At 45.5% G+C, this 26604-nt stretch overlaps 1 protein-coding gene across 2 annotated transcripts in view; it reads right to left on the reverse strand.

Moving 5' to 3' along the window:
* Positions 1–833: 833 nt before the first annotated feature.
* LOC106600995 (C-type mannose receptor 2) overlaps positions 834–26604 on the reverse strand; it is a 47868-nt gene continuing 22097 nt past the window's right edge. Inside the window, exons 10-29 of one of the 2 annotated variants that reach the window (XM_014192828.3) lie at positions 25139–25254; positions 24852–25000; positions 24297–24517; positions 22750–22895; positions 20537–20633; positions 18515–18644; positions 14150–14182; positions 13873–14039; positions 13362–13530; positions 13120–13262; positions 12755–12869; positions 12293–12459; positions 11963–12071; positions 11505–11743; positions 11105–11270; positions 10695–10844; positions 6641–6760; positions 6149–6328; positions 5957–5980; positions 834–5798 (exon numbers count right to left, since the gene is read on the reverse strand). In XM_014192828.3, coding sequence (XP_014048303.1) covers positions 5578–5798; positions 5957–5980; positions 6149–6328; positions 6641–6760; positions 10695–10844; positions 11105–11270; positions 11505–11743; positions 11963–12071; positions 12293–12459; positions 12755–12869; positions 13120–13262; positions 13362–13530; positions 13873–14039; positions 14150–14182; positions 18515–18644; positions 20537–20633; positions 22750–22895; positions 24297–24517; positions 24852–25000; positions 25139–25254 — 2862 coding nt within the window. In that variant the 3' untranslated portion in view covers positions 834–5577. Of the gene's footprint in view, positions 5799–5956; positions 5981–6148; positions 6329–6640; positions 6761–10694; positions 10848–11104; positions 11271–11504; positions 11744–11962; positions 12072–12292; positions 12460–12754; positions 12870–13119; positions 13263–13361; positions 13531–13872; positions 14040–14149; positions 14183–18514; positions 18645–20536; positions 20634–22749; positions 22896–24296; positions 24518–24851; positions 25001–25138; positions 25255–26604 lie in introns of both variants that reach the window. The other variant, XM_014192827.3, reaches the window with a different exon arrangement.

Here is a 26604-nt window from a genome sequence, read left to right on the forward strand (position 1 = left end):
TCCCTCCCTACACAGACGGAGAGGTCTCTCGCTTGATTAGGGCACAAACAATCTGCCTAAATACCTATATTAATCCAAGTGTTCTGCCTAATCACTACACCTCTGGTCCATTGTTCCATGGAACAACCCCCTGGACAGACACCTAGGTCAAATAATTTGCCATACAGTGTACCCCTGGCCAGTGGATAGAGCCGTCGGACCTCATGTCCGCTTGGCTGGCACACCCAGTCTGACACACTGATTGTCTCAGTCTTAAAGGGCTCCAGTTGAACTCATTAAAATGGCTCACAGCACATTAGTCCTCCAGCTACAGCTAGGGGCAGCCAGTCACAATGCCTCGCTGCCAGATCAGCTGCAACAGGCAGGCCGCACATAGACAAGCTATTGGTGCCTGCCAAGCCAGACAGAGAGGAGTCCCTGCCAGAGCAAAGGTAGAGGCTCTCGTTTCATTCTCCTCCAATGAGGTGTGGCAGATCAGGATCACAGCCTGAACTAAGAGTCTGAACAGACTGGATGGAGACACAGCTGCAGATATTCAAGGACACATAAACAGATATGTATGGGGTGGAGAGACAGAGAGACAGAGATAGAGAGAGAGAGAATATGATGCATCAGACCAGGAAAGTGAGGTACTAATTTTAACACAGTCAAGGTGTTACTGTGAGCAAGACCTGCCCTCTGGTGGGGGTTCTTCAACATCACAACTATTTATCGTACTAGTTCAGTCATGATTTAACAAGGCAACAGTAAACATCTCGTCCCCCCACAATGACGTGCATATAATGGTGTAACTAAAGTACCAACAATTTATTAAATAATTCTATTGACAGTCATTTAGCCAACATATATTTTATTCATTTCATATAAAAACAACAAATATTTTAAAAATCAAAACAGGTGCTTATTTGAACCTTTCTTCACAGGGACTGAAATGTAAAAAGCCCACCACAGTCACATAGTCAGTCCCAGATAGGGTAGGAAATCAGGGCCAGACTCACATCATCACTTTGTAGGCAACTCCAACTTGTAGGCAGCTCAAATCCATTACAACCAGTTGGGCAGTCATTTGGAAGCAGGGTGCTACAGCAATCCTCCACTAGGAGGCAGGGTGAACCTAGGACATTTCCCTTCTCTTCTCTCATCTCCACTCCTCCCTCCCTGCGCCATTCTTTCCCCATACCTGCCTGCCTGTCAGTCTCTCTCTCCCTCCATTATTTTTTTCCCCTTTTCTCCAATTTTCTCACCCTTCTCTTTCGGCCCTGAGCTCTTCTGCTCTGATCGGTTCCAGACCTGCCACTGAGCTCTTCTTGCCGACTCAACATTCCACAGTTGGAGACGATAACACACACACGATCCCCCTCACCCCTTCGTCTCCTTCCATCCTCCCTCCCCCTCTCTCTCCTCAGCCAGATTCGTCCGATTTACAGAGCAGAAAAGAGCTGGTTTTGAAGCGTGGCTCACTGTCCCACCAAGAGTTTCTATCTAAAACTTCTCCAAAGCATTCCATGGAGCAGGACAGAAATCCGGTCATGAGAAGGAGCGAACTGTAGAATGTTATGAGGGGGAAGAAAACATCTGTCTTTGCCTCCTATTCAAACGGGAACCCAGAGGTTCGGGTTTTGGTTGATTGCCTGCATTAAATCTAGTTGTGACCTGTTAGAAACCTTACTTTCCTCCTCCCAATAATGTACTACATAAGGTTAAGACATGACAAGGGGAAATAAGATGGATGAGTTGATCTTTCTATTTCTAAATATTTGAACTATGTGGTGGATCATTTCCCTTTTCAAACTAGTTATTTGGTTTTCCTAGCTGTATTTTGCATTGATATAGAGGGTACATACCACATACAAAAGTTTGTTGCAACATCCAGAACTGTAATGCTGTAGATACAGTACCAATCAAAAGTTCGGACTAACCTACTCAATCAAGAGTTTTTATTTTACTATTTTCTACATTGTATAATAATAGTGAAGACATCAATCATGTAGTAACCAAAAAGTGTCCTGTTGGTCAACACACCTCCGTGCTGTGTAAGGTCTATTTGACCAAGGAGATTGATGGAGTGCTGCATCGGATGACCTGGCCTCCACAATCACTTGACCTCAACCCAATTAAGATGGTTTGGGATGAGTTGGACAGCAGAGTGAAGGAAAAGCAGCCCACAAGTGCTCAGCACATGTGGGAACTCCTTCAAGACTGTTGGAAATGCATTCCAGGTGAAGCTGGTTGAGAGAATGCCAAGAGTGTGCAAACATTTTTTTGATTTGTTTAACACTTTTTTGGTTACTACATGATTCCATGTATGTTATTTCATAGTTTTGATGTCTTCACTATTATTCTACAATGTAGAAAATAGTCAAAACAAAGAAAAACTCTGGAATGAGTAGGTGTGTCCAAACTTTTGACTGGTACTGTACATGTTGACTCATGTCAGATGTGTCACTTTTCAAGTGAATGACCTACAGGTGACCTAAGTTACACAACATGACCAAAAGTATGTGGACATCTGTTCATCGAACATCTCGTTCCAAAATAATGGGCATTAATATGGAGTTGGTCCCCCCGTTGTTGCTATAACAGCCTCCACTCTTCTGTGAAGGCTTTCCACTAGATGTTGGAGCATTGCTGCGGGGACTTGCTTCCAGCCACAAAAGCATTAGTGAGGTCAGGTACTGATGTTGGGCAATTAGGCCTGGCTCGCAGTCGGCGTTCCAATTCATCGCAAAAGTGTTTGATGAGGTTGAGGTCAGGACCTCGCTTTGTGCACAGGGGCATTGTCATGCTGAAACAGGAAAGGGCCTTCCCCAAGCTGTTGCCACAAAGTTGGAAGCACAGAATCGTCTAGAATATCATTGTATACTGTAGCGTTAAGATTTCCCTTCACTGGAACTAAGGGGCCTAGCCCGAACCATGAAAAACAGCCCCTGACCATTAGTCTTTCTCCACCAAACTTTACAGTTGGCACTATGCATTCGGGTAGGAAGCATTTTGCTGGCATCCTCCAAAGCCCAGATTCATCCGTCGGACTGCCAGATGGTAAAGTGTGATTCATCACTCCAGAGAATGCGTTTCCACTGCTCCAGAGTCCAATGGTGGCGAGCTTTACACCACTCCAGCCTACGCTTGGCATTGAGCTGCTCGGCCATGGAAACCCATTTCATGAAGCTCCTGATGAACAGTTCTTATGCTGACGTTGCTTCCAGAGGCAGTTTGGAACTCAGGAGTGAGTGTTACAACCAAGGACAAACAATTTATTTCAGCACTCGGCGGTCCCGTTCTGTGAGCTTGTGCGGCCAACCACTTCGCGGCTGAGCCGTTGTTGCTCCTGGACTATTCCACTTCACAATAACAGCACTTACAGTTGACCGGGGCAGCTCTAGCAGGGCAGAAATTTGACAAACTGACTAGTTTGAAAGGTGGCACCAAAGTCACTGAGCTCTTCCAGTAAGGCCATTCTACTGCTAATGTTTGTCTATGGAGATTGCATGGCCGTGTGCTCGATTTTATACACCTGTCAGCAACGGGTGTGGCTGAAATAGTTGAATCCACTCATTTGAATGGGTGTCCACATACTTTTGTATATATAGGTTATGTTTTCCATGGCTGCAGGTCACTGTGTAATCGTACCACCAACAAACACAGACATTAACAAGGGAAATCTAACCATCCGTACCAGTCATGAGACTAACACTGACGTTCACCTACTTTACACCATGTTACCCATCCAAAAGCCAAAGGAAGGAAATAAAACAAAAACAATTGAAAAGTACCTTAGTAATAATGCATAAACAAAGGAGTGAATGCACTGTCCTTTGCTTAAAGTAACTGTCTAGGAGCCTCCCGAGTGGCGCAGCGGTCTAAGGCACTGCAGTGCAGTGCTTGAGGTGTCACTACAAACCTGGGTGCAATACCAGGCTGTGTCACAACTGACCGTGACCGGGAGTTCCATAGGGAGGTGCACAATTGGCCCAGCATTGTCCGGGTTAGGGGAGGGTTTGGCCGGGGGGCTTTACTTGGCTCATCGAGCTCTAGCGACTCCTTGTGGCAGGCCGGGCGCCTGCAGGCTGACTTCAGTCATCAGTTGAACAGTGCAGCTAGTGGGTGGGTGTTGAAAGGTGTGGTTTGGCGGGTCATGTATCGGAGGACGCATGACTCGACCTTCGCCCCCCCCTGAGCCCTTTGGGGAGTTGCAGCGATGAGACCACAACACAAAAAAGTAACTGTCTAGTGAAAATCTCACTTTTAAAAGTTCATATTCTGTTAACTCATAACCAAGTAATGTTGTTGACTTATACTATATTCGTATTTGTGGTCAAAGCATGAATTGGAGAAAAAAAACAGCCTCGAACCTGTATCTCAAACAGACTGTCTACAAAACGCTTGCTATTTCCTCATAGAGGATGATTTTATTCTCCTGTGGAGGATGAGCTGGCCAATCAGCGGTCTACTTGCATGAATATTTTTAATGACCGGTATACTCCCGCACCATTCTGTTGTTGGGGTACACCCACACCATTCCAACACAGAAAAGCTGCTTTTAAACATACCTAATTAAAAATGATTTGAAGGGAAACTATTTCACTCATAGTGTAATTAATTATAGGTCCTATTTCATAGAAATCTGGAAACACTGGACAGTTACTTTAAGTAATACATGTTGGCTCTTCTCACGATTGTGGTAGAAAGTGCTAAAACAAACCCTCTAAAACCCTCTAGAATGTTACATACTGAGATATAATACCCTTATCTACCCCATCACACTGTACCAAGACAACAAAAGACGGTATCAGTCTGTATCAACGTCAAATCTCTTTCTCTCCTACTGTATGTGCAGTTGTGGTGAACAGGCCAGGGACTCTTTAAAATCACTCTAAAATCGTCACTCTAAAATCACTGCCCTCTTCTCTCCCACACTGAAGTAAGTATTGCTTTCCAACCAGTCTTTGCTGACGTGTCAGTTAGAACAGAAGGGAGGGAGGGAAGGGGACGGGCAACAACAAAAGCTTCACCACAACAACCAGAATTAGAAGGAGGATTCACTACAGATTCACTACAGCTGCACTGGACAGAAAACACACAAACAAACCAAAAGGAAATATACAAAACAAACCTGAAGTTAACCTCAGGTAAATACTGTCATGGTCTCGATGGAGGTTGTGTTGATATTTGGATGATACTGAGTCTCCTGACAAGGGAAGAACTGGTGCAAAGCCTTAGTCTTTGGCTTTTGTCATCTGCCTTTTAGACATAGCGACCAAAAACAGGAAGTGTTTGAAATGAAATGTGAAACTGACATTAGAAACATTATTGCTATACTACTAAGAAAAGCAGTTCATATTGTAATTTGCATATTATTAACCATTTTGGAGAATGACTGTTTAAATGGAATTTGATTGGCATCTGCTGCGCTCTACACACCAAAGAGCTTCAGCGTCTTCAACATCTTTTCAAACAGAACAGGGACATAAAATGTAGAAGCAGAACGTGTATCAGTCAGACAGTGGGTCAGTCAGTATTAGGTACTCCCAGGTGTCTCCTGCCCCGGGGGGGAGGGGCCAGTCCTGGTTGGCTGTGCTACTCCGGCTGCTCGTTGAGCTCCATGTCAGACACCAGGATGTTCTTCTCGGCCTGTTCGGAGTGGTTGGAGTTGGTGCGGCTGTAGCGCGCCCCCTCGTAAGATCCCCGGGAGCCTGCCTGGTGCCGGCGGTACAGGTAGATCACGCCCACGATGAGGACCACCAACACCAGGCCCGTCACCATGATCACAATCAGAGTGGGCAGGTGGTCCTCTTCAGCTGAGACAAACAGGGAGGGAGGGGGAGAGAGAGAAAGAAGGGGAGAAAGAGTGAGAGCGGGAGAGAGGAACTATTTTCTTTTTTACAGATTAGCATTACAGATTTAAACAAATCTCATGACTTGAAGAAACAACATAAGATATCCTATCCATACTTACAGACTACCGCCAAAGCCTCAGCACCTGCAACGGAAAAGATAACATTTGAGTTGTGTTGTCAGCTCAGAGATTGCTGTTTGCAGTTATAAATGAAGCACTGTAAGTGGTTATACATCTTTGCTATCACTGTGTACACGTATGACATTGTCCATAGTGTTATTTGTCTGCGCTACAGGGTGAGGCCTTCCTTACTGCGTGGCCGTTTGCAGATGACTCCGTGTGTGCGGTTCTTGCAGGAGCCTGGTTTCCAAAGGCCTGTGTTGCTCTGGATCCAGAAGCAGGTGTTGGGAAACAGCATGCTCAGGTTGGTGCCCTGCACCTCCCAGTTAGTGAACTTCACCTCTGCACTCTCAGACCACATCAGACTGCCCCCTGCAGGACAACACCAGGAATAACACACACACACACAAACAAACACAAACACACACACACAGATGTTCACACAATATGGCCATGCCTGTCTGAAGAATATCTTGAAATAGCCCTGGAATACCCTATTGCAAAAAGTGTGTAGAAATCATGTATGTAATATATGAATGAGTATATGGATAGTATATGTTACTCTGATAAATTACTCTTCTTACAGTACCCATTAGATTATATGACCTTACAGTATATGATATTTACATGTTTTTAACAGTCTGTGTATACTTTTCACTGTGTACACCCTGAGGAGTTCCTTACCTTTGGAGTTAAAGGTCATACCCAGCCAGGCTCCGTGGGCCTGCTCCTGGTAGCCCTGGATGTGCTCCCACACAAAGCCATTCTCTGTTTCATCCAGGACCGACAGCAGCTGGCCGCCCACTGGGGGGTGAGAGAGGGGGGTATAGAGAGAGATGGGGAGAGAGAGAGAGAGAGAGAGAGAGGGGGGGGGATGAAAAGAGGGATGATGATAAGGGAAAATTAAAGCGGGAAATCAGGAGATAATAAAGCGAGTGCATTTCAATAATAGCTCAATGAATCACAACTAATTTAGACTTATTGACGTATTTGGTCATTGACGTCAGTGCTGAGCGCTGAAAGCTCTCTCCATGATAACAGCGATTGAATGGAGAGAACTGTAATGCACTCTGTGTTCTTTTAGTGTCACAATGTGCATGTAAAGTGTCACATACAGAGACTGTTTGTATTTGTATGTATTATGGATCTCCATTAGCTATATAGAGAGACTGTTTGTATTTATTATGGATCCCCATTAGCTGCTCTTCCTGGGGTCTGGCAAAATTAAGGCAGTTATACAATTTTAAAAACATTATAATACAGTCATAACAGATTTCAGAACACACTAAGTGTGTGCCCTCAGGCCCCTACTCCACTACCACATATCTCCAACAGAAAATCCTAGGGTACGTGTGTGTGTATAGTGCATATGTTATCATGTGTGTGTACACATAAAATCAAACTTTATTTGTCACACGTGCCGAATACAACAAGTGTAGGCTTACTTACAAGCCCGTAACCAACAGTGCAGTTCAAGAAGAGTTAAGAAAATATTTCCCAAATAAACTAAAGCAAAAAATGTTAAAAAGTAACACAATGAAATAACAATAGCGAGGCTATATAAAGGGGATACCGGTACTGAGTCAGTGTGAGAGGGTACAGGTTAGTTAAGGTAATTTGTACATGTAGGTAGGGGTGAAGTGACTATGCATAGATAATTATGTGCATATGTCTGTGTGTATGTGTATGTGCATGTGTCTGTGTGTATGTTTGTGTTGCTTCACAGTCACGCTGTTCCATAAGTTGTTTTTGATCTGTTTTTTTAAAATCTGATTCTACTGCTTGCATCAGTTACCTGATGTGGAATAGAGTTCCATGTAGTCATGGCTCTGTAGTACTGTGCACCTCCCATTGACTGTTCTGGACTTGGGGAATGCGAAGAGACCTCTATGTCTTGTGGGTTATGCATGGGTGTGCATGGGTGTCTTGGGGCTCCCGAGTGGCGCAGCAGTCTGAGGCACTGCATCTCAGTGCTAGAGGTGTCACTACAGACCCTGGTTCGATTCCAGGCTGTATCACAACCGGCCGTGATTGGGAGTCCCATAGGGCCGCGCACAATTGGCCCAGCGTCGTCCAGGTTAGGGTTTGGCCAGGGTAGGCCGTCATTGTAAATAAGAATTTGTTCTTAACTTACTTGGCCTTACGTGACCTCAACTTGCTCAATTTCCACATTATTTATTACAATATTTAGTTGAGGTTTAGGGCTTAGTGAATGATTTGTCCCAAATACAATGCTTTTAGTTTTTTTACATTTAGGACTAACTTATTCCTTGCCACCCATTCTGAAACTAACTGCAGCTTTTTGTTAAGTGTTGCAGTCATTTCAGTCGCTGTAGTAGCTGACGTGTATAGTGTTGAGTCATCCGTATACATACACACACACTGGCTTTACTCAAAGCCAGTGGCATGTTGTTAGTAAAGATTGAAAAAAGTAGGTGGCCTAGACAGCTACCCTGGAGAATTCCTGATTCTACCTGGATTATGTTGGAGAGGCTTCCATTATAGAACACCCTCTAAGTTCTGTTAGACAGGTAACTCTTTATCTACAATATAGCAGGGGATGTAAAGCCATAACACATATGTTTTTTCAGCAGCAGGCTATGATCAATAATGTCAAAAGCCACACTGAAGTCCAGCAAAACAGCCCCTACAATCTTTTTATCATCAATTTCTCTCAGCCAATCATCAGTCATTTGTGTAAGTGCTGTGCATGTTGAATGTCCTTCCCTATAAGCGTGCTGAAAGTCTGTTGTCAGTTTGTTTACTGTAAAATAGCATTGTATCTGGTCAAACACATTTTCTCCCAAAACGTTACTAAGGCTGATTGGTTGGCTATTTGAGCCAGTAAAGGGGGCTTTAGTATTCTTAGGTTTCGGAATGACTTTTGCTTCCCTCCAAGCCTGAGGGCACACACTTTCTAGTAGGCTTAAATTGAAGATATGGCAAATAGGAGTGGCAATATCGAGCGTTATCATCCTCAGTCATTTTCCATCCAAGTTATCAGACCCTGGTGGCTTGTCATTATTGATAGACAACAATATTTTTTCACCTCTTCCATACTTCATAATTTGGTCAGATATACTTGGATGTGTAGTGTCAGCGTTTGTTGCTGGCATGTCATGCTAATCTTGCCAATTAGAAAATCATTAAAGTAGTTGACAATATCAGTGGGTTTTGTGATGAATGAGCCATCTGATTCAATAAATGATGGAGCTGAGTTTGTCTTTTTTCCCAAAATTTCCTTGAAGTTGCTCCAAAGCAATTTAGCATAATTCTTTGTCATTTATCTTTGTTTCATAGTGTAGTTTCTTCTTCTTTTTATTCAGTTTAGTCACATGATTTCTCAATTCACAGTACATTTGCCAATTGGTTGTACAGCCAGACTTATTTGCCATTTCTTTTGCCTCATCCCTCTCAACCATACCATTTTTCAAATCCTCATCAATCCACGGGGATTTAACAGTTTTTACATTCATTTTCTTAAGGGGTACATGCTTATTGGAAACTGGGATAAGCAATTTCATAAATGTGTCAAGTGCTGTGTCTGTTTGCTCCTCATTACACACCATGGAACAACAAATATTCTTTACATCAACAACATAAGAATCACTACAAAACTTATTGTATGACCTCTCCTACACTATATTAGGCCCAGCCTTTGGAACTTTGTTTTTCCTAGATATGGCTACTATATTGTGATCACTACATCCGATGGATCTGAATACTGCTTTCAAGCACATTTCTGCAGCATTAGTAAAGATGTGATCAATACATGTTGATGATTTCATTCTACCCTGGTAGGTTGCCGACAGAAGGTTGCCGATGTCAACTTCTAAATCGTAGGGGGAGGAGTAGGAGTAGGCACAGAGGCCGCAGACACAGGTACCCCCAGCAACAAAGGTGCAGGAGATCAGGCGGCGAAACTATTTGTTATTTTTAATTCGCTCCGGGCCTCTCGTTGGGAGAGTTTTGTGGGAGGACTGCTTTGCGGGCTTCCACGGCTCAAGACATGCGACCATCGTTGATTGCCATGCTCCTCTTGCTGTGCTCCTTCGACTCCGCTATCAGATGGGGAAAGTGAGGCAGGAGATGGCTCCCCTGGTGAACGAACTCCTGGCAACACCGGCCAGTCGGATAACGACAAACGACAAGGCTGAGATGCATGCAACAAGCGCGAACGCCATCCAGCCATCGGCGTAATCATTCCACTCTGCCTTTTCCATAGTTTTTAAGTAGGCTGGTGACCTGTGTAATCAAGGAAGCCACCTCAAGCCTTTAATCCACGGCAAGCAAACAATTGCCGCATTGGAACTCTGAGTGATCCGGTTTGTCCCAAAACAAAGCGTAGTAGATAGAACTCCTACAGGGCTGGAACCATTCATTTACTTCTCCAGACAAGGAGGCCTCCATTGGAAAACTAATCTGGGACTAACTTTGTTAGCTTGATGGCTAGCAACTTAGCTAGGTTAGCGGCTCTTTCAAGCAGACTTTAACCTGTCAGTTAAGCGGGATTCCAGGACAAGAATTAGCGGTCCTAGCTACTAAAATCTAACCGCGTCGTGGAATCCACTGGTGTGCGTCCAAAATGGCATCCTATACTCTATAGGGCTCTGGTCAAAAGTAGTGTACTACATAGGGAATAGGGTACCCTTTGGGAAACAGCCGATGTGCATGTAAAAAGACTAAGGAGTGTCTGGCTGACTCAGAACATTGGCAGTTGACAGAGTGTCCTCCTTACCCTTCCTGCAGTAGGAGTGGGCGTCGGTCTGCAGCCGGAGGTTCTGCAGGTTGAAGGAGTAGCAGTGGTTTCTGAAAGGCACCCAGGCCCAGTCGCCCAGAGAGTGAGGGCATTGTCCTGGGAAACTCCACTTGTGCACCACAGCCTCCTCTGCTGGAGAGAGAAAGAGAAAGAGAGAGAGAGAGAGAGAGAGAGAGAGAGAGAGAGAGAGAAAGAGAGAGAGAGAGAAAGAGAGAGAGAAAGAGAGAGAGAAAGAGAGAGAAAGAGAGAGAGAGAGAGAGGACAGGACAGGGCTTACACACACACTATATAACTTACACACATGTTCATATACTGTATTACCCTATTGATAAGGCACACACACAAACATGCACACACACACACGGATGCACACAGACACACACACACACCTGTATGAATCTGACAGGTGGCAGCGTCCAGTTTAGCGTCACAGGGGGTCACAGTCCACTGCCCCCCCGTGGTCATGTGACCACATCCAGACAGTGTATTAGGCTCCCCATCCCGCCAGGCAGTGTAAATCAGGTCCTCCTCACCCAACCAGCTGAAGCTCCGCCCCTGAGAATGGAACAGAGGAGGAATTCATCAGAATATTCTGACCTCAAGTCTTACCTCATTGGTCAATCTAGTTAAATCAATCTTTGAAGATCTGATTATATCAATGTAATATTGATTTGTGGTGATACAGTGATCTCACCATACATGTTACCATGTTGTTGTATCAAAACAAACCAATAAAAGATCTCGTAGAAGTGCATAACTCCTCCCAGCTTGTTATGTCCAGGGCCTCACCTCATAGTTGTAAAGGCCTATCCATGCTGGGAGGTGTAGGCTGTTCATCAGCAGGGTGAGGTAAGCCTGTTGGTAGGGGTCTTTCACTGAAACCAACGTCCCGTTCAGAGACTCGCACACATGCAGCGCCCCCATCCAGTCCAGGCGCTTCTTCACTATGCGGTACGACACCCCACCCAGGTCCAGGGCCCCGGACAGGGAGGAGGGGAGGAGGGCAGCGCCAGGGGGCAGAGCTGGGTCTAAGGAGACAGTTATATCAGTATATAAAGGAAACTGTTTCTGCTGACTGATATAAACACAACTGTTTAATTTATCAGGTATGTGTTTCAGTAGGTACAGTACTATGTAATAGATTCACACAGGAATGCTTGTCTGTTACATAATTCACTGGTTAGTTATGTTATGCACTGTTGAATTGCGAGTGGCTGTGCTGTTTGGAGTTGTGACATGTCCTGTACCTTGTTTCTTCTGGCAGATGTAGCCATGTTTCTCCATCTCACAGGCCCGGGATGCCCACATGCCAGTATTTTTTGTTGGGTTCCCATGGATCATCACCACACAGTTCCCCTGTTAGGTGACAATGATGTCATCAACAATGGACATGACAAAGACTGGACCCACGGACCAAATATGCGTCCCAAATGGCACCATATTCCATATATGGTGAACTACTTTTGACTAGTACCCTAGTTCTGAAGTAGTGCACTATGTAGGGAATAGGGTGCCATTTGGGATGCCACCAAAGACTGGATTAATACAGAAAAAGATTAGACCAGGGTGGTATGTACCGGAGTCTTGTTGTGGAGTGGTCCACTGTTGTCCAGGGGTTCTCCAGAGGCCCAGTTGGTGTAGCTGAGGAGTCCAGGACGAGCCCACTGGAAATGGCCTTTAGAGTCAGATGTCAACCCCACCCACAGGTCAAAACTCACGATGGACAGCAGAGTGGTGACAAAGGCTGTGGGAGACAGCATGCATGATGTCCTTCAGTGCTTCCCAAACTTTTTCAATCATGCCCCCCTTTCATCACTGGGGAACTGGACAAGTTATAAAAAGCTCTCTAAGGTCTGCAATAACTGACATGACACCTCTCCCTACCTCTCTTCACCCCCCACCCACAGACCGTCCGACAGTTAGGGAACCACTGATGTTATTGATGGTGTATGTGTGTGTTTGCCCTTGTGTGTATGTGAAACCGTGCGTGTGTTTGTTTGTTTGTGTGTGCGTGTGTGAGTGAGTGAGTATAAAACTACCTTGCTCCACGTGATTGGGCACCACAGCCAAGGCTCCTCCCTGTGACTCACACATGAGCCTGGCTCCTGACCATGTGGCCCTCCGGCTCTCCTCATGACCAAACACCTTATAACACTACACACACACACAAACAGGAAGGTCAGAGGTCAGGTCAGGAAGAACCATCATGCTCTCACACGTAACATAACCAAGGAGAAACCAGTACCTCAGGTCAGAGGTGTGTTTGAGATCTAATGTGAGATCAGATAACAACTGAGAGGCTAAAACGGAAGATCAAATAAAAAATGAACACAGAAATGTCACATTCATATAACTGGCATATCTTTATCAGCACAGTAGAAACGACATAACCCAGGAGCCCTACCTTGTGCAGGAAGGGGCTCCAGCCATCGGGGCAGCCCGCGGGGGGCAGGGGGGTGGAGGGTGTGGGTGGGATGGTGCCTGTGACATTCACTCTCTTACAGATGTAGGGCAGGTCTGAGTGGCATTTCTGATCTGCCCACTCCGCTGTAGAACGTTTTAGAATGAAAGATGAAATATTGTTAAAAAAACCCCACAAAATATGCTATTAACAGGACAAACTGCACAGTATCCCAGAATCCTCACCTTTGCTGACTGACATGTGGACACACTTGCGGTCGCGGCTGTGTGGGTGTGGCCTGCCGAAAGCCCAGGACACATAGTTGAGCACAGAGTGGTCTGACCAGTGGAAACGGCCATCGTTCCCATACGTATGAAGCCCCACCCACCAGTGGTCCCCCTCTACCTTGGTCATCTGCAGGCAAGAGAGAAAACACACATGACCTCTAGTCGTACACACTTGACCTCCAGTGACATGCAGCGATGTACAGTACAGCATAGACTATTGGCTTGGATAAAACAGCCCATGTCCATTCATGTGGTGGTTGGTACCATTTGTAGAGATATGAAAGTGCCCATGTGCATGTTTAATTCTGTCACGTTCTTCATGAACATGAAGTAGTTATAAAAAGGGTTATGACTTTTCTATGAAAGGTTATAAAGGTTATGTCAGCCAGGAAGGCCTCCTTCTCAGCAGTGGATGTGTTACTTTATGAAGGGTGATGAAGCTGTTTTCATTAAAGCTTGTGTGTGGTACCTTGTGCAGTGTGTTGGCAAGGAAAACCTCCTCTGCAGAAGAGTGGATGGAAGCCAGAGAAGCATCGAACCAGGAGCAGATCCTCTGGGCTTGGTCCCACGTAGACCGGTGGTCAAAGAACTTATACTCTGCCTCCTGGAAGCCCACCCACTCACTTGAAGTTGGGGCTGGGGGGATGAGGAGAAAGATGGGAAAGTAAAGTTGGTGCTAGTGGGTTATGATGGAAGACTATAAAAAATAACAGCGACAAAGTGAGGAGGGTGGTTTATAAACTGACCTTCAGTGGGGTTTGGATCCTTATCAATTTTTCCTGAAAACACAAAACAAAAAGTGGTCTGAATTCATCATTCAGAACAAATGCATAACACTACCGCTGAGTGATTAGTGCTTTTTGAGTCTCTGTCCTCATTGTTGTGTTGTGTAGACTCCTCTCTCATGAGGTCTATACAGTCTGTGTATATCTTACCTAACGTAGCAGGCGTAAAAGTGTACCAGAGATATGAATATTATGACGGGATGCTCATGTCTCCGCCCTAATAATGGGAGTTGTTGTCCCAAAGGCGGGATGGCAGGCAACAAGTTTAGGTGTAAAATAAGCCCATAGAAACACATTGGGCTTATTTTGGACCGATTTGGGGGAGAGTGAAACCTCTCGCTTTGCCTCTTCCTCTCTGACCCCGTCTCTGTCCGAGCCGGAAAAAAACTGCCGAAATGGATTATGGTCATTGTAGTTAATTACCACGTGTTTTACGCTGAACTTGGTTGAATATGTCGCCTACGTCGCTTATGGGCACAAACCCACCGTCGATGGACCAGACAGGACTGGCAAAAAGTGCTCTTCACTGACGAGACAAAACCAGGGGTGATGGTCGGATTCGTGTTTCTCGTCGTAGGAATGAGCGTTACGCCGAGGCCTGTACCTCGGGGTGGCAGGTATCCTAGTGATTAGAGCGTCAGATTAGTAACCGGAAGGTTGCAAGATCGAATCCCCGAGCTGACAAGGTAAAAATCTGTCGTTCTGTCCCTGAAAAAGGCAGTTAACCCACTGTTCCTGGGCTGTCATTGAAAATAAGAATTTGTTCTTAACTGACTTGCCTAGTTAAATAAAGATTAAAAAAAATTAATATGTGACTTTAATGGAAATGTTATACATCTTATTTTCTATCTACCAATTCTATGTTTTATGTTTGTGGTTCTCTATAAACCAATTTCTGTGTTCATGCAAGTGACTGACTGAACGAATCCTCACTATCAGTATCTGCAATTTGGCAGTACGCCCAGGCCTTTGTTTTGAGAACGAAAGATATCTCAGTTTCAAGGTCTCAGCTTAGAGAGAAGAAGCCTTGGTCGGTCACATGAATGAAACAAAATGGTCATGATTAATGAATTATGCTAAATCATGCAAATATAACTCTGTACAGCTGTAGATAAGACAACTGCTGGGACTGCCCCAGCAGAGCTCCTGACAGACGTTCACTATGGTGCATTAAGTTTGTTGGAACCTCTCCAGCGCGCTGACAATAAACATTGAATCATTTAAGATTGAGTTCGAGTCCCTGTGTAAGAATTTCCACAACAACGTGTTTCTGGAAACTAGGCGTTTGCCGCGCGTCAATACAGTCCTTTAGCTATATTTCATTTACAATTGAGGGAAAACAGAGGTTGGAAAGCAAATGGCTCCTACTGTAAGGAGAAGACTCTATGCTGTAAGCTACTAACTCTGTCTTTCAAAGATAATTCGTAAAAATCCAAATAACTTCACAGATCTTCATTGTCAAGGGTTTAAACACTGTTTCCCATGCTTGTTCAATGAACCATAAACAATGAATGAATATGCACCTGTGGAACGGTCGTTAAGACACTAACAGCTTACAGACGGTAGGCAATTAAGGTCACAGTTATGAAAACGTAGGACACTAAAGAGGCCTTTCTACGGACTCTGAAAAATACCAAAAGAAAGATGCCCAGGGTCCCTGCTCATCTGTGTGTGTCACGTCCTGACCAGTAATAAGGGTTATTTGTTATTGTAGTTTGGTCAGGACGTGGCAGAGGGTATTTTGTTTATGTGGTTCGGGGTGGTGGTGTATGTAGTAGGGTGTTTGATTTATTATTTCTGGGTTTTGGTCTATGTTCTTTCTGGTTTGTTGTATTTCTATGTTTAGGTTAATGGGGGTTGGACTCTCAATTGGAGGCAGGTGCCTTCTCGTTGCCTCTGATTGAGAGTCCTATATATGGGTAATTGTTTGGTTTAGTGTTGTGGGAAATTGTTTCTTGTTTTGTGTGTGTGAGCATGACAAGACTGTTTTGTTGTTCGTGAGTTCTTTGTTTGTTATTTTGGTGTTCTCTTGGTTGAAAATAAATACAAGATGAGCATCCACATTCCTGCTGCGTTTTGGTCCTCCATTCCCGACAACAACCGTTACAGTGTGAATGTGCCTTTGGCATGCTGCAAGGAGGCATGAGGACTGCAGATGTGGCCAGGGCAATAAATTGCAATGTCCGTACTGTGAGATGTCAAAGACAGCGCTACAAGGAGACAGGACGGACAGCTGATCGTCCTCGCAGTGGCAGGCCACGTATAACAACACCTGCACTGGATCGGTACAGCCGAACATCACACCTGCGGGACAGGTACAGGATGGCAACAACAACTGCCCGAGTTACACCAGGAACACACAATCCCTCCATCAGTGCTCAGACTGTCCGCAATAGGCTGAGAGAGGCTGGACTGAGGGCTTGTAGGCCGGTTGTAAGGCAGGTCCTCACCAGATATCACCTGCAACAACGTCACCTATGGGCACAAACCCACCGTTGCTGGACCAGACAGGACTGGCAAAAAGTGCTCTTCAATGACGAGTCGCGGTTTTGTCTCACCAGGGGTGATGGTCGGATTCGCGTTTATCATCGAAGGAATGAGCATTACACCGAGGCCTGTACTCTGGAGCGGGATTGATTTGGAGGTGGAGAGTCCATCATGGTCTGGGGCGGTGTGTCACAGCATCATCGGACTGAGCTTGTTGTCATTGCAGGCAATCTCAACGCTGTGCGTTACAGGGAAGACATCCTCCTCCCTCATGTGGTACCCTTCCTGCAGACTCATCCTGACATGACTCTCCAGCATGACAATGCCACCAGCCATACTGCTCGTTCTGTGCGTGATTTCCTGCAAGACAGGAATGTCAGTGTTCTGCCATGGCCAGTGAAGAGCCCGGATTTCAATCCCATTGAGCACGTCTGGGACCTGTTGGATCGGAGGGTGAGGGCTAGGGCCATTCCCCCCAGAAATGTCCGGGAACTTGCAGGTGCCTTGGTGGAAGAGTGGGGTAACATCTCACAGCAAGAACTGGCAAATCTGGCGCAGTCCATGAGGAGGAGATGCACTGCAGTACTTAATGCAGATGGTGGCCACACCAGATACTGACTGTTACTTTTGATTTTGACCCCCCCTTTGTTCAGGGACACATTATTCAATTTCTCTTAGTCACATGTCTGTGGAACTTGTTCAGTTTGTCTCAGTTGTTGAGTCTTGTTGTGTTCATACAAATATTTACACATGTTAAGTTTGTTGAAAATAAACGCAGTTGACAGTGAGAGGACGTTTCTTTTTTGCTGAATTTACTTGTTCAACTTCCAAATATTGTTTTACAAAGTAAAACAAGCGAGAGATAGGCTTTTGGCACGAGCGCATCAGCCATCACCAGCAAGTGAGCTGCATGTCATTGGGTGAGTCAGTGAAACTGGAAAGTATATTTAGGACTATAATTTCTTCCTCATATTGTAGCCTACAACATGCGTCTCCACACACCTAGGCCTAGTTCGTTTTTATTGATCTCAGATTCTCATTTGTGCTGTATTAAAAATATTCTGCCAAAGTCTTCAGTCATGTCAAATTACTTAGAATTGCATGAAAAGCGTTTATAAAAGGCCACATTCTTCCCGGAGCCTAGGCTACAGAAAATGTCCCCAATGTGTGCAACTTCTGTAAGTGCCTCTACTCTACTGCTCTATGTCACTACGCAAATGCGATGATATGCATGAAATGCTTTATTGTAAAGGTGATTTTTTTTCTCATGCGTTCCGGTACCTCAGAACTCCTCCAACCCCCTCTCGCGCTCCCTTTTTTGTTCCAGCACCTCCCGAGTTACAAATGAAGCACTGACTGTAGTGTATGATCTAAAATGTTCTAGCTCCGAGTCTACTTTTATGCAATGTAAAAAACACAATTTCAAATTTTGCTACATAAGAGCGAATCGAGCCCGGCGGTCACATATTTGCTTAATGAAAACTACAACTCCCTTCAACATCCCACATAGTTATTGACTGGATTTCTCTCCTGAATTATTTGATTTCTCTCTAGAGAAATAGCACATTAGCACCCCCCCCCCCCCCAAAAAAACACTAAATGGAAATCAAGTAACTGAAACGACATCGGAAATTTGTTATTTAATAACCGAGAGAAAAAAAACATGTTGGTTAATCGCTCAGCACTACATAACACAGACTTGAGTATTCAAAATGAAAGCTTTCAGGCAATAACAAGGGCCCCTTGTGTCAGTGTGTCTCTATTATGTCTGTATACAGCAGTAGCACTGCTTTTTGACTGTATCTGTGTCTATGTGTGGTTCCGTTGTCTTGCTGTTACCTTTGGGGATCTTGCAGATCCAGTCCAGTTGAGAGTCACAGTGCATGGCCAGCCAGGTCATGGTGCCCAGGTCTACTGCTGCACACTGATTGGTATTGTAGTAGTAACGCCCAAAGTTCTGGTACGTATACTGACATGCAGAGGAAGATGGGTTAGAGGACTTTACAAAAATAGCTTAACAAGTAGGTAGCTACAGTGCTGTGAAAAAGTATTTGCCCCCTTCCTGATTTCTTTTTTTTTTTGCACATTTGTCACACGTAAATGTTTCAGATCATCAAACACATTTTAATATTACACAAAGATAACCCAAGTAAACAGAAAATGCAGTTAAGTGAGGATTTTATTTATTAAGGGAAAAAAGCTATCTGAACCTTCATGGCCCTATGTGACAAAGTAATTTCCCCCTAAACCTAATAACTGGTTGTGCCTCCCTCAGCAGTAACAACTGCAATCGAGCGTTTGCGATAACTGGCAATGAGTCTTTCACATCGCCGTGGAGGAATTTTGGATCACTCTTCTTTGCAGAATTGTTTTAATTCAGCAGCATTGAAGGGTTTTCGAGCATGAACCACCTTTTTAAGGTCACGCCACAGCATCTCAATCGGATTCAAGTCCGGACTTTGACTAGGCCACTCCAAAACCTTCATTTTGTTTTTTTTAAGCCATTCAGATGTGGACTTGCTGGTTTGTTTTGGATCATTGTCCTGTTGCAGAACCCAAGTGCGCTTCAGCTTGAGGTCACGAACTGATGGCCGGACATTCTCCTTCAGGATGTTTTGGTAGAGAGCAGAATTCTTGGTTCCATCAATCACAGCAAGTCATCCAGGTCCTGAAGCAGCAAAGCAGCCCCAGACCATCACACTACCACCACCATATTTGACTGTTGGTATGATGTTCTTTTTCTGAAATGCTGTGTTACTTTTACGCCAGATGTAACGGGACGCACACCTTCCAAAAAGTTCAACTTTTGTCACATCAGTCCACAGAATATTTTCCCAAAAGTCTTGGGGATGATCAAGATGTTTTTTTTGCCAAAAGTGAGATGAGCCTTTATGTTATTTTTGGTCAGCAGTGGTTTTCGCCTTGGAACTCTGCCACGGATGCCATTTTTGCCCAGTCTCTTTCTTATGGTTGAGTCATGAACACTGACCTTAACTGAGGCAAGTGAGGCCTGCAGTTCTTTAGATGTTGTTGTGGGTTCTTTTGTGACCTCTTGGATGAGTCGTCGCTGCGCTCTTGGGGTAATTTTGGTAGGCCGGCCACTCCTGGGAAGGTTCACCACTGTTCCAAACTTTCTCCATTTGTGGATAATGGCTCTCACCATGGTTCGCTGGAGTCCCAAAGCTTTAGAAATGGCGTTGTAACCCTTTCCAGACTGATAGATGTCAATTACTTTGTTTCTCATCTGTTCCTGAATTTCTTTGGATCGCGGCATGATGTCTTGCTTTTTGAGATCTTTTGGCCTACTTCACTTTGTCAGACAAGTTGTATTTAAGTGATTTCTTGATTCAACAGGTCTGGCAGTAATCAGGCCTGGGTGTGGCTAGTGAAATTGAACTCAGTTTTCCAAAAAATGTGATTAACCACAGTAAATTCATGATTTAACAAGGGGGGGGCAATTACTTTGTCACATAGGGCCATGAAGGTTCAGATAGCTTTTTTACCTTAATAAATAAAATCATCACTTAAAAACTGCATTTTGTGTTTACTTGGGTTATCTTTGTGTAATATTAACATTTGTTTGATCTGAAACATTTAAGTGTGACAAATGTGCAAAAGAATAAGAAATCAGGAAGGGGGCAAATACTTTTTCACAGCACTGTATATATATAAGCTTTGAGGTACACATATATGGTGCAAGAGGCTGTATGTTGTTGCAGCTGGGCAGTAGCTATCAGTAAATCAAGGTCGCTGTGTTAAGCTGGGTCAATAATAGATAGTGCTGTGGTTTGGCTGCTCGAATTAGGTCCATAGACATGCTGTGATGTAATGCTGTGGCTGGTTGGTGATGCTGTGACTCACGGCCAGTCCATCGCTCCACTTCCAGCTACCGTTGTCCATGGGGTTCCTGCGGTTCAGCCCGATCCAGAACCAGTGCTGCTCATGGTCCTCTAACTCCCTGTGGACCATCATCAGCAGCAGCATCAGCATCAGCGTCGTCGGCATCAGCATCAGCAGCAGGGATGTCAGCATCATTATCGTTATTGTCATTATCATCGTCAACAGCAGCATCATCATCATTACTATCATCATCAGCATCATAGTCATCACCATAAAACATATATACTGCTCAAAAAAATAAAGGGAACACTTAAACAACACAATGTAACTCCAAGTCAATCACACTTCTGTGAAATCAAACTGTCCACTTAGGAAGCAACACTGATTGACAATAAATTTCACATGCTGTTGTGCAAATGGAATAGACAATAGGTGGAAATTATAGGCAATTAGCAAGACACCCCCAATAAAGGAGTGGTTCTGCAGGTGGAGACCACAGACCACTTCTCAGTTCCTATGCTTCCTGGCTGATGTTTTGGTCACTTTTGAATGCTGGCGGTGCTTTCACTCTAGTGGTAGCATGAGACGGAGTCTACAACCCACACAAGTGGCTCAGGTAGTGCAGCTCATCCAGGATGGCACATCAATGCGAGCTGTGGCAAGAAGGTTTGCTGTGTCTGTCAGCGTAGTGTCCAGAGCATGGAGGCGCTACCAGGAGACAGGCCAGTACATCAGGAGACGTGCAGGAGGCCGTAGGAGGGAAACAACCCAGCAGCAGGACCGCTACCTCCACCTTTGTGCAAGGAGGAGCAGGAGGAGCACTGCCAGAGCCCTGCAAAATGACCTCCAGCAGGCCACAAATGTGCATGTGTCTGCTCAAACGGTCAGAAACAGACTCCATGAGGGTGGTATGAGGGCCCGACGTCCCAGGTGGGGGTTGTGCTTACAGCCCAACACCGTGCAGGACGTTTGGCATTTGCCAGAGAACACCAAGATTGGCAAATTCGCCACTGGCACTCTGTGCTCTTCACAAATGAAAGCAGGTTCACACTGAGCACATGTGACAGACGTGACAGAGTCTGGAGACGCCATGGAGAGCGTTCTGCTGCCTGCAACATCCTCCAGCATGACCGGTTTGGCGGTGGGTCAGTCATGGTATGGGGTGGCATTTCTTTGGGGGGCCGCACAGCCCTCCATGTGCTCGCCAGAGGTAGCCTGACTGCCATTAGGTACCGAGATGAGATCCTCAGACCCCTTGTGAGACCATATGCTGGTGCGGTTGGCCCTGGGTTCCTCCTAATGCAAGACAATGCTAGACCTCATGTGGCTGGAGTGTGTCAGCAGTTCCTGCAAGAGGAAGGCATTGATGCTATGGACTGGCCCGCCCGTTCCCCAGACCTGAATCCAATTGAGCACATCTGGGACATCATGTCTCGCTCCATCCACCAACGCCACGTTCCACCACAGACTGTCCAGGAGTTGGCGGATGCTTTAGTCCAGGTCTGGGAGGAGATCTCTCAGGAGACCATCCGCCACCTCATCAGGAGCATGCCCAGGCGTTGTAGGGAGGTCATACAGGCACGTGGAGGCCACACACACTACTGAGACTCATTTTGACTTGTTTTAAGGACCTTACATCAAAGTTGGATCAGCCTGTAGTGTGGTTTTCCACTTTAATTTTGAGTGGTACTCCAAATCCAGACCTCCATGGGTTGATAAATTGGATTTTCCATTGATTATTTTTGTGTGATTTTGTTGTCAGCACATTCAACTATGTAAAGAAAAAAGTATTTAATAAGATTATTTCTTTCATTCAGATCTAGGATGTGTTGTTTAAGTGTTCCCTTTATTTTTTTGAGCAGTGTATAATCCGTCACTGTGCCCTTGAGCCAGGCACTGAACCCTAATTGCTCCAGAGATGATGTACAATGGCGACCCTGGCCGTGACCCCACTCCCTGCGGGTATCTCAGGGGGAGTTGGGACATGCAAAAAATTCATTTCCATTACACACTGTGTGTAACAGGACAAATATAAGCACCCCCAAAAATTATTATTATATACATTTATTATTATCATCCTCATCATTACCACCACATTCCCTCTTTAAATTACAAACGCATCCCCTTTTCCAATAAGAACCACGTTCTCCCTCCATCCAGTCTAGGCCCTGTAACAGAGACCCATTCATACAACCCACGCATGATCAAGGTGGAGTGTCCACCCACCCACCCACCCAAAGGCTTCGTGTAGTATCTGCAGTATGAAGTGCTCCTCCTCTGGGCCACTGACACTCAGCAGGTTGGCTCCATGGTGTCTCTGACAGGCTAGGTGGGCCTGCAGCCAGCTCAGCTTCTGGTCCATCTGGGCCAAGTCAAACACCTGGGACACACACACACACACACAAATGCAGGCATGCAGGCAGACAGGCAGGCAGGCGCATACACACACACATACCCACACACATATGCAGGCACACAGTGCAGACAGGCAGGCACACACACACACACACACACACACACACACACACACACGCACGCACGCACGCACGCACGCACGCACACACACACACACACACAGAGGCATTAGTGGCAAATAAATGGTATCTATATTGACTAAACTAATACATATGCTAAAAAATATATGTGTAGTAATAAACTCAGCAAAAAAGAGACTTCCTCTCACTGTCAACTGTGTTTATTTTCAGCAAACTTAACATGTGTAAATATTTGTATGAACATAACAAGATTCAACAACTGAGACAAAAACTGAACAAGTTCCACAGACATGTGATTAACAGAAATGGAATAATGTGTCCCTGAACAAAGGGGGGGTCACAGCGTTGAGATTGCCTGTAATGACAACAAGCTCAGTCCAATGACGCTGTGACACACCGCCCCAGACCATGACGGACTCTCCACCTCCAAATCCATCCCGCTCCAGAGTACAGGGCACGGGGTAACGCTCATTCCTTCGACGATAAAAACGTGAATCCGACCATCACCCCTGGTGAGACAAAACTGCGACTCATCAGTGAAGAGCACTTTTTGCCAGTCCTGTCTGGTCCAGCGACGGTGGGTTTGTGCCCATAGGCAACGTTGTTGCCGGTGATGTCTGGTGAGGACCTGCCTTACAACAGGCCTACAAACCCTCAGTCTAGCCTCTCTCAGCCTATTGCGGACAGTCTGAGCACTGATGGAGGGATTGTGCGTTCCTGGTGTAATTCGGGCAGTTGTTGCCATCCTGTACCTGTCCCGCAGGTGTGATGTTTGGCTGTACCGATCCTGTGCAGGTGTTGTTACACGTGGCCTGCCACTGCAAGCACGATCAGCTGTCCGTCCTGTCTCCCTGTAGCGCTGTCTTAGGCGTCTAACAGTACGGACATTGCAATTTATTTCCCTGGCCACATCTGCAGTCCTCATGCCTCCTTGCAGCATGCCAAAGGCACATTCACGCAGATGAGCAGGGACCCTGGGCATCTTTCTTTTGGTGTTTTCCAGAGTCAGTAGAAAGGCCTCTTTAGTGTCCTAAGTTTTCATAACTGTGACCTTAATTGCCTACCGTCTATAAGCTGTTAGTGTCTTAACGACCGTTCCACAGGTGCATATTCATTAATTGTTTATGGTTCATTGAACAAGCATGGGAAACAGTGTTTAAACCCTTACAATGAAGATCTGTGAAGTTATTTGGATTTTTACGAATTATCTTTGAAAGACAGGGTCCTGAAAAAGGGCCGTTTCTTAATTGCTGAGTTTATCAAGTAGCGGTAAAGGCGTAGGATACCTTGTAACAGTGGTGCAGCTTGCCGTTTGTCTTCCACCCGTTGGGGCAGGATCCAGTGAGGCTGGGGGTGGGGTGCGGGGCTGGGGGCTCAGGGCTGAGGGACGTGTCCTGGTTCAGTCTACAGATGAACTTAGCCCGGGCCGACGCACAGTCCTTCACCTCCCAGAGGCCTGTGGCGTAGCCCGTCTCCATGGTTACACAGCCCCCTTTGATGTTTCCTCCTGACAGAGGAGAGGGGGGAGAGAGTGGTCCCTGTTACGTAGTTGTATGAGTCTGGGTCTGGGAGTAACTGACTGACTGACACACCAGTGGGGATGGCAGAGATCATGGCAAAAGATGGTCTTGAAAATGGTAAACCAATCACCTGATTAAGTCATTGGCAATTTGGCCACAATGAATACTCAAGAGATAAGTGTTTATACCATATCTAGTTTTGACAGGGCTCTGGGCATATGGCATACAGCACAGACAGGTGTCCTGAAGACTAGTACAAGACCAACATGTCCGTCATAATAGCTCTGTGGACAGATAGAGAGACAGAGGTCCATGTCCCACCTGGCTGGTCTCTGTTCCAGTTGGTATAGGCCACTTCATCCCCGCTGAGCCAGTGGAATTTTCCGGGGCTGTTCTGGTCAAGCAGTGCTATCCAGAATGAATCCCCAGAACGGCCAAACACCAGACTGTTGACAAATGCCTGTTCAAACCTACAACAACGCACATGGACAAGGCTCAGGGGTCAGAGGTTACACTAGGTGTGTGTGTGTTTGTGTTTGTGTCTGTGTCTGTGTGTGCTGGCGTGTGCTTCCACGAGTGTATGTACAGGTATGCATGTGTGTGGGTACCTATTGGTGATGGTGATGAGGGTAGCTCCGCTTCCAGCGCAGGCCTTCCTGCCCTCCTCGAAGGTCACCTGCTCCTCTCCCACCCAGTAGCAGGCCGGACTGTGCCATCTCCAGCCCTGACGAGAGAGAGAGGTGGGGGAGAGAGAGGAGAAAGGTTGAGTAGGCATAGAAATAATAACTGTCCAAAGAGATCTATCTACATCCATAGACATGCATGAAAACACAACCGGATGAGATGGGAACGTATAAGCATAAAGTACTATAAACAACACATGGATAATAAGGAAAGGGCAATTATTTTTCCCTACTTATAAAACTGGGGCAGGACAGAACAAGTCCAGGCTCAGAGCTATACTCTCTCTCAAACCGCTCTCTCGCTCCACCCCTCTCTCTCTCCTCTCAGTGCTTATCTGCAGACGTGTACAGAACGAGAGCACAGCCAACACACAAAATGTCACAAGGGTTTGAGTGTGTAGTCGTGTACACGTGTGTGTGTTGAAGTGAGTGCGTATGTGAGAGAGGAAGAGAGAGGGAAAGTCACTTTGTGTGATTTAGTCCAACTTCAGGCTTTTGCACAACTCTACTTGGCAGGAAGGGAGAAACCTCAGACTTCCAGCTGGCGAGCCACGTTCCTCTTTATGAGCCTCATACTGGAGAGGCAGATGCGTATGTTATCTATTTCTCTCTCTCCTGTCACATGACCCACAATGCAACACTCTCTGGGGATCTCTAGTGTTACAGTTCCCTGAGCCAATGAGCTGTGGATCATATAGACCCTATTGTTCCGACAGAACCACAGAACCGCTGAACCACTAAGTTGTTGTCTCACACTTTCTCTTCAGATGTTGAGTTAACTCAAAAAGCGAGCATTAACTCATACAACTCGCACAACGCAGTCAACTACACAGAGAAGTTGGCCAAGCAGGAGCCAAGCTAACAGCAGTAACTAATTTGCAATGAGGCATTAGCTGGGCTATCCATCATGTCTAGTGAGCGAGTGAGGGAGCACATAAACACTAAATTACTGAAGCATCAGGATCAAACAGTAATACCTCTGCCTGAGTAAATGTTTTTACCCTTTAAGCAGGAGAGGATTGAAATAGAGCAGGAGAGGAGAGCACACAACCATGGGGGAAACTAGTCAAAGATAAGAAGAGAATTACAGTCTGCGAAATTGCAGAAAAAGAGAGACAGACAGAGACAGAGACAGAGAGAGAGAGAGAGAGAAAGAAAGAAAGAAAGAAAGAAAGAAAGAAAAAGAAAGAAAGAAAGAAAAAGAAAGAAAGAAAGAAAGAAAGAAAGAAAGAAAGAAAGAAAGAAAGAAAGAAAGAAAGAAAGAAAGAAAGAAAGAAAGAGATGGGTTTACCAGATGTGAGACGTGTGGATATGGTTCATTTGTGTGTGGGTATTTTTGTGAATGTGAACACATTTGTGGGGCTGTCTGGGGGTAGGGTCTGGCTGACCTC

Source organism: Salmo salar, chromosome 03 (genome assembly GCF_965601325.2).
Source record: "Salmo salar chromosome 03, fSalSal1, whole genome shotgun sequence".
NCBI lineage: Eukaryota > Metazoa > Chordata > Actinopteri > Salmoniformes > Salmonidae > Salmo > Salmo salar.